This window comes from Hemiscyllium ocellatum, chromosome 14 (assembly GCF_020745735.1).
Source record: "Hemiscyllium ocellatum isolate sHemOce1 chromosome 14, sHemOce1.pat.X.cur, whole genome shotgun sequence".
NCBI lineage: Eukaryota > Metazoa > Chordata > Chondrichthyes > Orectolobiformes > Hemiscylliidae > Hemiscyllium > Hemiscyllium ocellatum.
Genome location: NC_083414.1, coordinates 35,968,382 through 35,984,560, shown reverse-complemented (window position 1 = coordinate 35,984,560; position 16,179 = coordinate 35,968,382). Strand labels below are relative to the sequence as shown.

The window sequence follows — 16,179 nt, the reverse complement described above, 5'->3', positions numbered from 1 at the left end:
TACATGATTTTGGATACCAAATAGTCTCCACTCAATCCTGTTTTGCTTTATGTGCCAAACCCAAACAGATAAGAGATAACTCAGTTAAGCAAATACTGATATTTTAGATCAAGAGCAAACATTTAATTCCAAGACAGAATACCTTTCTTCACTTTAAAAATTCTGTTTCATGGGTTTTGTATACACAGATCTAAGTATGCACTGATAAATGTGTGGAAAGCAAAAATTCCAACATGGATTGTCATCCTATATTAAAACTGAATCAAAAGGCTTGATTTCCAAGCTTACATACCGTTGTGTGTAGTGATCTGTGTGAAGTGATCTACAAGCACCATTTTTTCCTTGATCTATATTAAGAACTCACTCTTAGACTGCAGTGCATAACTTAGAATTTTATGTCCTCTGCAAATTTTGAAGTACTGTCAACTGTGAGGATGATGGTGATAAACTTTATTCAAAAAATGGGGGGTGGGGGGAGGGAAGAGAAAGCAGGAAACTATAGGTTATCTAGCCTATTATCTGTCGTAGGGAAAATCTTAGAATCCATTATTATGGAAGAAATACCAGGACACTTAGAAGATCATAATACAAACAATACTGATCATAAAGTCAATATTACTTTATGAAAGAAAGTCATATTTGACTAATTTATTAGACTTCTTTTAGAAAGTACCAAGAGACATGGATAGAGGGAAACCTGTAGATGCAGAGTGTGTGGATTTCCAAAAGGCATTTGTTAATATCTTCAAGACAAACTAAGAGCTCTATGGCGTGGGGTTAACATGTTAGCATAGATAGAAGATTGGTTAACTGACAGAAATACAAAAGAAGGGATACATCGATCATTTTCAAGTTGATAAACTGCAACTAGTGGAGTGCAACAGGAATCAGTGCTCAACTAATAACAAATCTATTATCAATGACTTGGATGAAACAAAATGTACGATAGCTAAATTTGCCGATGACACAAAGATATGTAGTAAAATAAGTTGTTCGAGAATCCACGAAGTCTGCAAAGAGACAGAGATAGGTGAATGGTAAAAATGTGGCAGATAGAGGATAGTGTGAACTTCTACTTTAGCAGGAAATATAGAAAAGTAGTAAATTAATTAAATATAGAGAGAAATTATACAATTCTGAGGTCCAGAAGCATCTGGGAGTTCTGCTACATGAAATACATGTTAGAATGCATAGAAAGCAATTGGAATATTGGCATTTATTGCAAGGGGAATCAAATACAAAAATGTTGCTGTAGCTATAAATGGTCTACTGATGCATCTGGATTACTGTGTCTGATACTGTCAGGTAATTTCCTTACCTAAGAAATTATATAATTTGGAGTGCAGTGAACGTTCACTTGACTCATTTCTGGGATGAAAGACTCATCTTATGATGAAAGGGCAGGCTGTGGCTATATCCTAGGGTCTTTAGCTGAGTGTATGGAGCACTTGTAACAACACAAATGCATTGATGACACAAACAGAGATAAATGAATAGGACTTGATAACTATTATGGAGACATAGTTACAGGGTGATCAAGATGGGAACTCAAAACTCAAGGCTATTTGACAAATAAGAAGTGTTAGCACAAAGAAAAGCAGATGAGATAGTTTTGTTAATAAAGCATGGTATCAATATAGTAATGATATGAGTACATGGGGAATCTGTTTGAGTGAAACTAAGGCCTAATAAATAAAAAAAAATCATAGGCGCTAAATAGTTTTCTCATTGTAGGACAAAGTATAAATTGGGAAACAATGGAGGTGTGTAAGGAGAGCGCTACATGTATAATTTAAATCTGCATATTGACTGGATAAAAATCAGATGGACAGGGATAACATCGAAGATGAATTTGGATAATGCATCAGAGTTTGTTTCTTAAAGCAGCACATTACAGAACCTACAGGGGAACAGGCTATTCTTGATTAAATAATGCGTAATAATGTAGGATTAATAAGAGCTCTTGCAGTGAACACAGCATGGTAGAATTTTGAATTCAGTTTTAGGACAAACAAGTTGGGTGTCAAACCAGTGTCCCCAACTTAAATAAGAGAGAAAAGTATCAGGCGAAGGCTGGGAAAATAAAACAAAGTGATAGGTCAGTGGATGAGCAGTGGCAGACATTCATGCAGATATTTCATAACGCTCAACAAAACTTTATTTTGGTTAAAATGATATGAGAACATGACCCACCTGTGGTTAACAAAGGTGGCAAAGGAAAGTATCCAATCAAAAACTAAGGCAAATAAAATGACATAACTGGTGGTAGGTCAAAGGATTGGGACTGCTTTTTTTTGGAGACCAGCGGTGGATGGCTAAATAGGAAGAAAATTTATTATGAAAATAAATTGGCAAGAAATGTAAGAAGAAACAGAAGAGCTTCTACAGGTATATAAAAAGAGAGTAGTAAAAGAAAATGTGGTAATCTTGGAGGATACAACTGGGGAATTAATATTGGGTAAATGGCAGAAAACTTAAACCAATATTGTTCCTCGTTCTTCAAAGTGGAGGACACTATAAACAACTGAAGGATAACAGATAAGTAAAGTGATAACAGGAAGAAAGATCTTCCAACAGTCTCTCTCATGAGGGACAAGGTATTTGAAAGACTAATGAGATTAAAGGCAAACAAGTTGCTAAGACTAGATAGCTTGCATTCTAGTGCATGGACAGTGGAGACATCGTTCAAAATACTCATTGAATTCCAGGAGAGTGCCAGCAGATTGAAAACTGCTAAAGTAATGGCCCTTTTCAAGAAACAAGGCAGATGGAAAGCAGGAAGCTATAGACCAGTTAACTTAACATCTATCACGGGGGAAATGTCAGAGTCTAGTAATAAGTAAGGACTTATTTTGAAAAGCTTAATGCAATTAACAGAGCCACATGGTTTTGTGAAAGGGAAGTCAAGTTTTTTAAGTTCTTTGAGAATATAACAAGTAGAACTGATAAAGAGGAATTATTAAATGTAGATGGGAGCAAGTAGAACAACGGAAAATAAGGCAATTCATCTTGGATCCAAGAGATAAATCAGAATATTTACTATTGATGAGAGACGTTGACCAATGAGGAGCAAATAAATTTTATGCATCAATGCACACAAATGGCAATAAGCTAGTAATCTAGTATAGGAAATAATCAAAAAAGAATAAAACAAAGAACTGAGGGTGCTAGAGATCTGAAACAAAAACAGAAATATTGGTGAAACTCACCAGGTATGGGAGAATCCATAGGGAGAAAAACAGAGCTAATGTTTCAAGTCCAGTGACCATTGATCAGAACACTGATTAACTATATACGTAGCAAGTATTTTACACTGAGGGTGGTAGGTGCCTGGAACACATTGCCAGCACAGGTAGTAGAGGCAGGCATAGTAGATTCATTTAACTTGCGTTTGGACAGATGCATGAGTAGGTGCGGAGCAGAGGGATACAGATGCTTAGGAATTGGGTGATAGATTTAGACAGTAGATTTGGATTGGCTCAGACTTGGAGGACTGTAAATTTTCTTTGTTCTTTGTTCTAATCAAAAAGGATAATTAAATGTTGTCATTTATCTTAAAGGGGTTGGAGCTCAAAAATAATGGAAGAGATTCTTCAGTTGTAGCGTTTCATTTGGAACACCCCCTACGGGCATTCTACCATAGGGAAGATTGGTGTTGGAAGTTACCGGACACAGATTCACCACAGTAATAAAATATTTCAAATTAAACTGAGCAAAATTATATTAACATGGCTTTTCTTCAATTTTCAGTTATAAAATGTGGGGATGATTTAACAAGTTTTAAAATGGTAGAGGCCTTTAATAAGGTAGAGAAATTGTATTTGCCCCATCAGTTGTGGCTCAGTAATAGTATTTTCATTTCTGAGTCCCATTCCAGAGACTTGAACACAATTGTGCGAGAATGCTGCTAAGGGATTCCTGCTTTGTAAATCAAAAGTAGCAAAAGATCTTGGAAACTTCATTTTCCTAAGTGCCTTCCCATTCTCCTTACCTTGTAACTTCATTGCTTCCCTTTTCTCTTTATCCTTTTGTTGCTCTGTTTGAAGGTGGAGCTTGGTTTGAAGGTTGAAAATTTCTGCTTCATATTCTGAGGCAGTTTGCCGCCATTGCTCAAGCTCAGTTTGCACCTTCTGCAATTCCCCTCGGAGAATGGCAATGTCACTTTCACGACCTGTCGCTGCCTCTACTGCTGTCTGTCGTAAAGCCACAATCTCTTTACGGGTACTTGCTAATTGATCACGTGTTTCAATAATTTCATTCTCTTTTTCTTCTCTCAGGATCTCAATGTTCTTTTGTAATTTGTGGAGTTGGGCTGCATACAGAAAAAGCAATAGTCATTTTCACTTGTTTGAAAGTTTGCATTGCCATATGCTAACTTTATTTTTCATGAGCAAATTCATTTTCATAGAAAAAGAACACAAGTTCTTACTAAATGCAAGTAATACTTTGAACATTCTAATTGACCAAGTGTCTTGGATTTGTTTTAAATCCTTACCAAGAGAACAAAAATATCTTTCCAGCATGCCATGTAAATTTTCATTTACCATCATGCTATTTAAATACAAATGTCTTTATGCTTTCTAACTACTGGTTTGCAATATAATAATATCATGTAAGTGAAACTCTTAAAATTAAATTTAAGACATCATTCAGACAGGACTGATGGCATCTATCCAAAATTAAAGGACACCAATACAAATATGGGTTGATGAAGAGCATTGCTCTGACATAATACCTCTGAAGTCAACTTATACCAATTAAACAACTTGTGAAAGCTTATACCTTGCAACACTTGGATCTGGCTGGCTGATTCTTCAATCTGCTGTTTAGCTATCTTTCTTTCCTCTTCTAGTAGTGCTGTAAAGAAACCAGAACAACATGGAAGTTAATGGATTTAATGTGGGATCTGATGCAGGTGCTTTTTAAAATGTAGATTTTTTTTTGAAAAGCAAAGCAACTTCAAGAAAATGTAAATGGTAGAACTTGCCAGGATATAACTATTTCACAATTTAAAAGTAAAACCGATATTTGAGGGTCCCCTTCCGATATATTAGCTGGAAAGTACCTTTAAAGATCAATTTAGAATTTGGATTGGCTCAGGCTTGGAGGGTTGAAGGGCCTCCCAAATCTTAAACAATATTCAATCCAGCTGATAAAAACAAGTGTACAAAAACATGAGATCACATAAAAAATATCAACTAAAATAGTGTTCCCCATGAAGTTATGAGACTCAAGTTATGATTTATACATATTGATATCATTTATTTTAAAGCTTGGATTTTGAACTAGCGTATGGCTTTGGCCTGTGTATATGAGGGTTTTAATTGTAACTTGACGGTCTTTCTGGAGACAATGATCACCAAACTCACCAAACAGCATTTGTCAGAGAACAGCTGACTGTAGTCCCACCTGGCGTGATAATGCGAATTTGTTTGTATTGTGAGAGTTTTACAACTGGGCAGAGAAAACATTGGAAGGTATCACCTTGCTTTTGATTCAGAACCATCAAGGATCAATCTTAGCTGAGAAAAACCCAGAGATTAGAAAAGCTCTCAAAACAGCTTGCCTAAGAGATGCCGGGGTTATATGTTCGAACAGTTTTAAGAACACCACCATATTAATTAAAATAAAAAGCAAAGGATGATTTATCAAGTCAGATTTCGATCTGGGATTCAACAGGCAATAGTAACACTAGCAGAGATCACCACAATATACAATCTGTTTGAACAAAAAGATCTATTTGTACCAGAAAGCCAGCAGTTTTTTACCAGTGCCTAACTTTGTTACACAGATCACTGCCACAATATTATAGCTGAACCAATGAAAATGACAGTTTCACCTGGAATTTGTGAACTGGGGTTCAAAGAAATCCAGACTATTTTCTGATGCTGAAACTACACAAACTGAAAATCAGTGAGATGTATTTTTGCGCAAGCCATTATATGTCTGTAAAAATTCACCTTGCACTTCAAAACATTTTTGTTTGCTAGTTATGGCCAATTCCCGTGCTTCTTTCAATTCTTGGTGTAGTTGCTGTATCTCTCGGTCTGAATCACCGGTTTGTGCATGGGCACGTCGCAGCTCATCTAAAAAACAAAACATAACTTATCCCAATTTAGAACAATATCTAAAATAAATCAAAATCAGTTTTACATCAAATATAGTAGAAAACCTAGACACTCAAGTGAATAATAAATTGTCTAAAGTAGGGACACTTCAACAATGCTCTATCTGCATAATATATCATTTGCTTTAAACATAATGAATGAAAATCAAAGTTCTCTGGCAAAAATGAAGCATTTTTAACTTAGAAATTCAAAACATAATACACACTTAAAAAGTGTACTGCATTTTTTCTTTAGTAAAGCAAAAAAGGTCTTTAGCCATACATATGTTGACCACATTGACCTTTACTTTTCAAACCTTCATTGTGTTAGACTATGTGATGGGAAATGCCATAATTAGCTGCAAGTATTCGGAGTCATACACTACCCTGAACTGAAAATGTATTGCTGCTTCTTCACTGTTTCTGGGTATAATCCTGGTACTCCTTAACATTACTGTTGGGGTACCTTGAACACAGATTACAGCAGTTCACAAAGGGCAAACACCAACAATTACTTACAGGGACACTCTCATCTTGTGAGTAATTTCAACAAATCAATCTGACATTTTGCACAATGAGAGAAAAATTCTTCCAATGCTTCTATAGTCAGAAGCAGGGATGTTATAATGGGGAACCAAGAGATGGCAGATCAACTAAATACATATTTTGGTTCTGTTTTTAAAGCAGGACACAAATAACATCCTAAAAATGGGGACAACAGAATCTTGTGGGAGGCAGGAGCTGAAAGAAATCAGTACAAGTAGGAGAATTATGTTGGAGAAATGACATTAAAAACATCACTTCTAATTTCTTTAGTTTTCTCCTTGCCCTCCTCCACAAAACTTCAAATTGCCCCAATTTCAAGTCTGCATCATCCAAAACCACCAATTAGCTATCAGTTCCTTAATTATGTTCTGCAATCCCATTTACTTTTGGCAGCAGACCCTGCTCTCTGAACTTCCTAAAATCTTATATCGTCACTACAAGTTCTATCCAAATATTTCAATGTCTGTGGGCCCCCGAGAGGACTTTTGTTGATATAAACAGGTGTCAACATAAAGTTTCAAGAGACCCTGCTGACATAAAAAGAATCTGCTGAGAACATGGGTGGACTTGATATCAGGGTCCTGCCTACATTTTTAAAAGGCTTCCATATTTGGCTTGAGCGTGCAAAAATCTGCCCATTGAACCACATTCAAAAAATGTTGACACACAGAAGGTGTCAAGATATACCAATCTTTTGCAATTGGTTACATTGGGGTTAAATAAAGACTGTCAGCTGACTCATCAGGACAATCTCTTATGCTGACATTGAGATAATGAGAAGAACTAGAATAGGCAAATAAAATAAAGGAACAACACTTTATTTTGTGGTTGAGATAGGTGGGCTGTTGACATATACAGGATTTACATGAATGGGCAAGACTGTACTGCCCTTCACTCAAAATTCTTCTGAAAAACCATTAGAAAACTGAAAGATTTATTTGATCATATTGGTTTTTTGTTCTATTGATTTTTTACTGTTGCAGAACACATTTACTAAAGATAGACAAACGTAGCTAAAAGTTGCTCATTTTAATATTTATTGAAAATAAATACTGGTAATCTCAGATTTGCATTTCATGAATAACAAGTGGAATGGAGACGGATTTTGTCTGGAGGACTTTGAGTATTGTTATCAGTGTCCCTACTATACTACTAGAGTTGGGCCAAAGAGTCTGTTTCTGTGCTGTATAATTCCACGACTCTATGCGTCACATAAAATAAAACCTCAAAATCTGTTCTAGAACGTCTGCTCAAACCAAAGCTCACACAGGTTATATTAGCATAGAATTCCAGATCTACATAAATATCTGCAGTCAATTTTATTTAATGCCTTGTAGCCTGTATTCACATGAATAGAATGTAAAATGGATCCAGGTTCAAGGTGAAAAGATCTCAGCATCAAACAGTAATGCCTGAAACATTAATCCAAGCCAGTTACAGCTTTCACTCATTTTCCCAGTGTTCTCTGACATAAATGGCACTGAATCCAGCATTGTTTCAAATCTAAAATTCTCATCTTTGTATTCAAGTCCCTCCATGACATTGGCCCTTAACCCTATACTCAACTGCAGCCTTACAATCCTCGGGGAATTGTGTTGCTCCAGTTCTGGTACCTTGTACATCCTTGAGTTCTTTTCTTATACCATCAGCTGATGGACCTTCTGCTCTGCAGGCTTGGTGTTTGAGAATTTTGTCCCTAAACCCCACTTTCCTCATTTACCTCTTTCCTCATGTTAAAGGAAATACTCAATTTTTTTGATTTGTGTATTCCGGGGAACAGTAAGAACTCTAAAGAACTGGAGCAAACAGAAGCAGAAATACGTTATTCAGTCGCTCAAGCATGCTTTGGTGTTCAATAAGACAATGGCTAACCTGATCTTTGTCTGAACTCTATTTTCTTGCTTGTTCCACATAACATTTGACTCTCCTATAGTTCGAAAATATATCTCAGCTTCGAGTACATGTATATTCAATGAATGAGTCTCAACTGTTCCCTGGGTTAAAGAATTCCTAAGATTAATGACCCACTGAGAGAAGAAATTCCTCAACTTAGTTGTAAATGGGAGAGCTCTCACTTTGAAACGATGAGACAGACAGCACTCCCACTGTAGCCACCACTCCCCCAAGAAAGGCAGATTGGTGGCAAGCCAAAAACAAACCTATCCCATAGCTACAAAGTGCTGTGCGTGAACTAAATTAATGGGTTGTGTGACGTTGTCCCTCAATGGGAATAAGTCCCATTTCCAGATGGTGCTAACAACTGGCAGTCTAGGCAGGGCCAGAAGTCTGTGGTGGACACTGGTGGGGCTGCAGGCAGGCTTGCAAAGGAGGTCAAATGGATGACAGAGTAATGTAAGTCAGGAATTCTAGGTAGGGTAACATTTGGCAACGTAGAAAAATAAGGTTAATGGGTCGAGGAAACATATCCGCAGATAGGAAGAGGGTACTACTTTCTTGGAGTGGTCCCCCTGATAGATAAAGGGCAGTCGAACCCACAAAGATAGCACCCATTTTCTTCCTACCATTTTAAACACTTTTAAAGAGAAAGGGACATCACCATCCTCCCTACTCCTCCAATCATTTTGTAACGCCAGCAGCATAATATTGGGTTAGTTGACATTAAACAAGTTCAATTAACCTTTAATAATTTATTTACATATGGTGGAAGGGCTGCCAAATTCAGCACCAATCTGCCAGCTGTTTTATGAGATGAGTTTGGGTGAGGGTGACAAAGTGGTGAGCTTGCCATCCAATTAATATTACATCAAAACAAAAACAATCATTGTGGGTACATGTAATATCTAGCCCAACATCTTTTAAGCATTTGACCTGTCAAGCTCCCTTGGAATCTTACATGATTCAAAACCCTATTTCAGTTGCTGAGGATCTTATGAGACAACAGTCAATGATAAATAATCTGTCAGTGTCTTAATTCTACTTTACATAAGGCATCTCTAATTGGTGGCATTCAGACACAGTGGCATAGTGGTAACATCACTGGACCAGCAGATCAGAGGCCCAGCAAATGCTCTGGTCACATGACTTCAAATGACATTATGACAGCTGGCAGAATTTGAATTAAATTAATTAATAAACCTGGAATTGAAATCTGGGCCTGGATTTCACAATATTGTGTTTTTACTGCTAACACAGTTCTTGTTGCCACCAAATTTTGATGATTCAAAATGAGCAATCAGCCTACTTGCAGCACTTTCGAACATGCAACACCATTATTGGGGTGAAGAGCTCAAACACTCCACAAATTTATAGGAGCCAAGCCCTTTTACATAAATATGGGTCACAGCCTCTTAGAGTGTCACAGACAATGGGGGGAGCTCAGTCCCAAGAGGGGGAAAAACAGCCTTTATAACCTCCTGACAATTGGCTTGACTCCATCATGGCTACACCTCAGGGAATGAAAATATGGCAGGTCTGGGGTCTTTAATAAGGAGATAGACCTTATTGCCTCCTCTGTGAAAACTTGACCTGAATCATAGCAATGGTGACCATCAGCTGACATTAAAACTCATCTGACTCAGTGACGCCATTCCAGCAAGGAAACCTGCTTTCCTTACACAGTATGGCTTATATGGGTCTCCATACCTACAAGCAATATGGTTGACCATTAAATGCCCTTGTCAGAACAGTTCTGATGAAGCATCATTTTTTCAGGTTCTCTCCTTCTTGATAGAAGTTGTCAGGCCTGCTGAGTGTCTACTGAAAAGAAATGCAATCTTCCTATTGACCTGTGGGAATCTCTACCTCAAAATTTCCCAATCAGGACAAGAAGCGATCTTGAAAGTGCCAACAATTTAATGCAAGTCTGACATGCCTAAGTGGAGGTCAAATGAAACAGTGGAAGTGTACACGAGTCCAAGCATCCCATCCAACCCCATTCCTCCTCACTTGTGGTAAGTGGTCTGGATTCAGCAATTGACTATCAGTCTCTCAGGACATACAACACTGGAGTGGAAATAAAGTCAGCCTCAGTCCTGGGGAATTGCCCGAGGAGGAGAAACGTGTTAGGCACAAACTCTCAACTTCAGGGATATCCATTGTAATGGAGTTGCTGCTGCTCAAGTTCAGAAACCTTGAAGACAACAATTTGCATGACCAAAGGTGCCAAATACAATGGTACAGGCTGTTCTGCTATAATGTGCATTTCATCAACGTGAGTTCACTGTAACGCAATTGACAAATTGGGGACACTGTTTTTAAAGCACCAAGTTTTAAAATGTATGTTGCTTGTAACACAATTACATCATCAACATGTAAAGCGCTGTTTCTAAAGCATGATTTTTCTGTAATGTGGGGTTGCACAGAACATAACCATCACATTATAGAACTACCTGTACTTTTTAAACTATAATAAGCACACTAACTACACTGAAAAGGTTTAAGTAATTTTTATTACCATGCCAAACTGTGACGACCTATCCTTAAATCCTTCCAGCAACCCCTCTGCCTTTAGGCTTACAGCCAGTGACATTATTTATAATTGCTGGTTACATTTATCGGATATAGTGATGAAGATGCCAATTTCATCTTAGGTCTAGACAGCTGCATTCATTCAGCTCTTCACAGTTTGAGTGAGACAAAAACTTCCATTTCTCACAGGTTGTGTACTGCTATTCAACTGAATAACTGTACTGATATCCAACCGAATAACTGTAGTGCATCCTAAATATTTTATCAAACAGTGAATGAACATTTCCTTTGTGCTTTTTTAAAATTGTCTTTGTCATATCAACCACATCAAACAGTGGGCCAATTGTAATGACATTAATGTGTGGTGATATGCAATTGGGACTGCATTGCCTTTGCAGAAATACATAACTCAGGCCTGTACCACAACAAATTAGGGATGAAAATAGTTCCCTCACGTGATTGAAACTGTGTTCATTACAACAGTTTCCACCACATTTGTTTCCCTCTATAATAGCCTGAACTCCAGTTAAACACTTTCTTAGTTTTAGTGTAAGGTGTGACACAAGTATTTTGGTATCTCCATCCTGAAATATCAGCCTCTTTGATGTTAGTGAACAAATGTTATTTTGCACTCATTTCACTTATCAATCTCTGAAATCTTACAAAGTAGTTACTTAACCATTGTTTGATCACATTAATTTCAGAATAAGAAAGCAATCACCAGTGATTTTAATGTTAAAATGAAAGACACGAATGCAAGTTTATGAAAATAATTTGAAGGTCAGGAAGGCACGTCAGGACACTGGGGTTCAAGTCCCACCTGCTCCAGAGATATGTAATAACATCTCTGAACAGGTTGGAAGAAAACATCTATACATAGAAATTCAGATTACACTGCTAATTCTTTGGAATTTTATCATTGAAATTTTAGAAACCAAAGGTATTTTGTTGAGGACAGTTTAACAGATTAAGAAAAACATAAGGAATTTTAGATGTGGTCAACCTCATCTGATATAATCTCATGATGAAGGGCCAATCATTTCAATTCCAATGGAAGTTAATTATCCAAAGTATGTTACAAAGAAGTTAACCTCAGTGTACGGTTATACTGAAAAAAATCCAGGTGTTAATTTTCCAAGAAATCCATTTATTCCTATGACACAAACTCTAACTGCTGACTTGAGGTTAAAGTCAGATCAGATTAATTAAGACATGAACCATTGCAAAGGGAATATATGTTATCCTTAATCAAAGATCAACTGAGATAAGTGATTTCAGCATATATTCAGTTCCAATGATAAAAGAGATTACTAACTGAAAACTAAATATAGGTGTAGCAAATTATCAGTCCATTGTCCAAAATATCTTACTGGGATCAACTAATTTTTTTCATCTTACTATCAATCATTCTATATCACATTTTGAGAATCTTGTTTGATCCATTGCTCCTGTTACACTTCACTAGGGTAATGCTCTGGAAATCAAGCCCTGTTATTCTTCAAATCATCACAGTGGTTAAAGATTTTAACAAGTATTAGAATTCCCAATTTACCGGACTTTTAGACCCATGGTGACAAAAAAAACTGGATCAGGTTTTTGCATTTAATAATAATTGCTATTTAATGTAGTTAAAAAGACGCTAGCCACAGGTGAACAATTATGAAATACTGGTATATAACTTTATTGGTTAAAATTCTCATCCCCTTACGCATACAGATTTATGGACAGACACAGACTGGACAAAAGACTGAGTATGATGAGGACAGGCAAAGACTGGAAAAGTAGTTCAATGGTTCCTGTTCACAGGATTTACTGAGATAATGCTTTTGCTTGTTTACAGGAGGCAAAAAAATGACTGATTCATACTTATGAAAAGGTTTTCTGACATATAGCAACTGAAAGAAAATAGAACAGTTTCCCTTAGGCTTAAAGTATTTTTTACTGCAGAAAAGACAGACAGCTCCTGAGCCTGTGAAAGGCCTCTTCCTATCTTGTTCTTTGCCCAAAGCACTTCAGCCATCTGGGAATCAATCACATAGTTGTTGGTAGGCAGAAGGCCTATGTCATCGATACCTGGTCAATCGTCCACAGACCTAACAGCTACTTGTTGCATCTACATTTCTGTACAGCCTTTGGTGCCATTTGCAAACCATCTATCACTGCTTGAACCAGCAGTTGTGAAAATAGTACTTCAAGTCATTGTCAGGTTACATGCTTTGAAAAACTCCAGAAATCCGTCATCATTTAATCCTTAGTTTTCAGAACAATTATTTTCCGATTTCAAAAATATTTCCAAAATAAAAAGACATGGGCCAACTATATTCATTCCATGTGATCTATCCTTAATTATTAAGTACATGCAGTAAATTGAACAATTCTAAGTACAGATCAGTATTTCACTTTCTCTATAAGTTCCTTGCAATCTTATGACATTATTGCACTTTACACCGCAAAAAAGTAGATTTACTTTGAGGAAATAGGATTTAGGTTGCTATATAGACATACTTGTAACAATTTTAGACATGATCAGGTTTGGAAGGAAGCTTACACTTCACTGCTAATGACGGAGCACTGACTAGAATCTTATCTAACAGCAATTCACAAAGCTTACTAGAAGGTTGATGGATGCTTAATTTCAAGATTACTTAGAAAAGAAAGCTATGGTTTCAATCATCTAATTTCATGGGGTATGCATGATAGATATTTAATAAAAAGATTGCCTTTATGTTGTTCATTGGTATTCCAATGCAATTTACTATAGTTTCAGGGTAATTCACATCAAAAGGTGAATGAGAAATTAAATCAATGTGGATTATCACACCAAAAGGACGGCACAAAGGCCCTCAAGCAGATTACCTATACAGCCTATTATGGGTTACGGTTTGTGATTCACAAGGAGCTAGAAAAGAGATGAGAAATGCAAGCACACTGGCAGAAGGAAACACAGTAGATTAGCATACTGTCCTGAAACTTCTGTGATCAAGGCTGAACTTATCCAAGAGGACTGGTGTTTGTGATGAATCAGCTTTGAATGTCCAAGGTAAAATGAGCTTGGGAAATAATCTTGCTATAATATGGTATGTTGCCTGGATACCAACCATTTGTGGTTGGATAGATTACTGACATCAACCCTTCTTTTTATGTTAGTCTAAGGGGCTGTTCAGTAGGTTGTGGCAGAGGATGGACTATGAATACCTCTCACCAGAAGAGGCTTTTCTCTTAGGTAACAGGATAATTTATTACATCTCAATAATTATATGTAGATTACATCAACAAAGACATATTAACTATTATTATGTAGGAGTAGATAAGACATTTGCATCTTTATGAAGATACTACTCCCAACTTGCTCCAATTGGAGCTGCTTGATTGTAACTTGATTGGAACTGCTAAAAAGCCTGCTTGAAGCTCCACCTAGTGGCTAGGATATAAATCAGAATTGGCAGAGCTTCAGCTTAGCTCAGATGAACCACTTTGGGTTCATTGCCTTATTCAACATCTGTTCGTCAAGCTGTTCCACTTAATTTTTGCAAAGGCTTAAACGACTATATTACATTTACCTCTACCACTTTCTCCAACCCAAGCTCCCCCATCACATCTAAGTTCACAACTCTCAGTGAACTGTTGGCTTGACGATTCTTCCAGAATGTGCTTGTTTCAGACTTGGTCATAGCTTGAACATGGTGCCCTTGATGCTAATTTTTTCGTTATTTCTCATCTGGACAATCCTTTGTTGCAGCACATCTTTTGCTGAGAACCTGATTGTTTGTTGACATTGTTGTTGGCATTAGTCTATTACTCTATCTGAGGAACGTTTGATTTCTCAATGACTGTGATGGAGAAAGTAGTTTAACCTTTACACCACGCACCTAAGGTTTGGCCGATATCTCACTTTATAAAATGGATAGGCCCTGTTAGATCTTCGGAGATAAAGTTTTGTTTTTATAGGATTTGCCAATGATTTTTCCTGGTCTCTGTTTCAAAGGTATTTTAGGTAGCTTCTTCTAAAATTACATTTTTCTTGGACTATCAAAAGTCAATAAAGACTGATCAGAAATACCAAGAACAATTCTGTCTCTTATCAAATCTGTTTGTAAAGCTAATATTTGTTTAACTGTCTCCAGATTCACCTAGAAGTTGGATTTTTCTGTTGAATCTTGCCTGTCAAAGAATTCTACTTGTTCTTAAATTAGACTAACTATGAAAGACTTTTACAAAATCATTGAAGGCATCTGTCTTCTTTCACTTTTTGGTGATTGCAGCATGAATATGCTAATGGATCAACTGCAAAGAGCATTATATTAAATTATGTGATTTTTGTGGTTAACCTTGAAGCAATTCAACACCTCAGATTGCTTCTCTCTATCAGGAGTGTTTCTGATCTTGAATCTGCTCAGAAGTGTTGTCTTTTCCCATTTCTTCTTAATGTGTTGATTAAACCTTGTGAAAGTATTTAAAATCTGGATAATTTTAATATGTTTATCAAGATCGTCTTTGCTCAGAAAACTTCCAAACTAAGTTGCTTTAAACATGTTAAAATCTTCAAAGATTTATATTTATTTTCCGATCTGTAGCTAATTCTTGATAACCATTGATCTCTCTCAAATTATTCTCAAAGGTTAAATTTGTATTTAATGGTTGTTGTGATTTACTATTTCCACAACTTCTAAAAAAGATGTTTTTTAAGATGTTGCCTTGCAAATGTTACAAATTCATGTTTATTAAAAGTTTCTACTCTTACTATATCTTGTCTTCTTAAAGCTTCTTGCTTTTTAAATTGATACTGTTTTAATGTCCGTTCTTGAAGTTATTACTTAGTTTCCAAATTCTGTCCAGTAGCAATATTGTTGAAAGAAAAAGCTGTTAGACCAGTTTTCAGCAACTTCAAAGTTTTAAATCCTAATTTTCTTAATCTGCCAGAGAAATAACCTTAATTTCTCTTTAACGTAAAATAAATGGAGGCTTCATGCCATTTTTCCTTCTTCACTGATTTATTTGCATTACTCCCCCCTACAAAATAGTAATTCAGACTTTTCATGCTAAAAAACTTCAAATTTTTCATTAAGACATTTTCTCACCTCTAAATTGCTTGTAAGGTG

The 16,179-nt window shown here is 36.5% G+C and overlaps 1 protein-coding gene across 21 annotated transcripts in view; it reads right to left on the bottom strand.

Moving 5' to 3' along the window:
- The window catches only part of slmapa (sarcolemma associated protein a), a 243,910-nt gene that overhangs the window by 20,655 nt on the left and 207,076 nt on the right, over positions 1 to 16,179 (bottom strand). For all 21 annotated transcript variants that reach the window (XM_060835610.1, XM_060835609.1, XM_060835611.1 and 18 more), the window contains 3 exons: positions 5,961 to 6,086; positions 4,783 to 4,857; positions 3,992 to 4,312 (listed from right to left, as the gene is read on the bottom strand). In XM_060835610.1, coding sequence (XP_060691593.1) covers positions 3,992 to 4,312; positions 4,783 to 4,857; positions 5,961 to 6,086 — 522 coding nt within the window. The remainder of the gene's footprint in view (positions 1 to 3,991; positions 4,313 to 4,782; positions 4,858 to 5,960; positions 6,087 to 16,179) is intronic.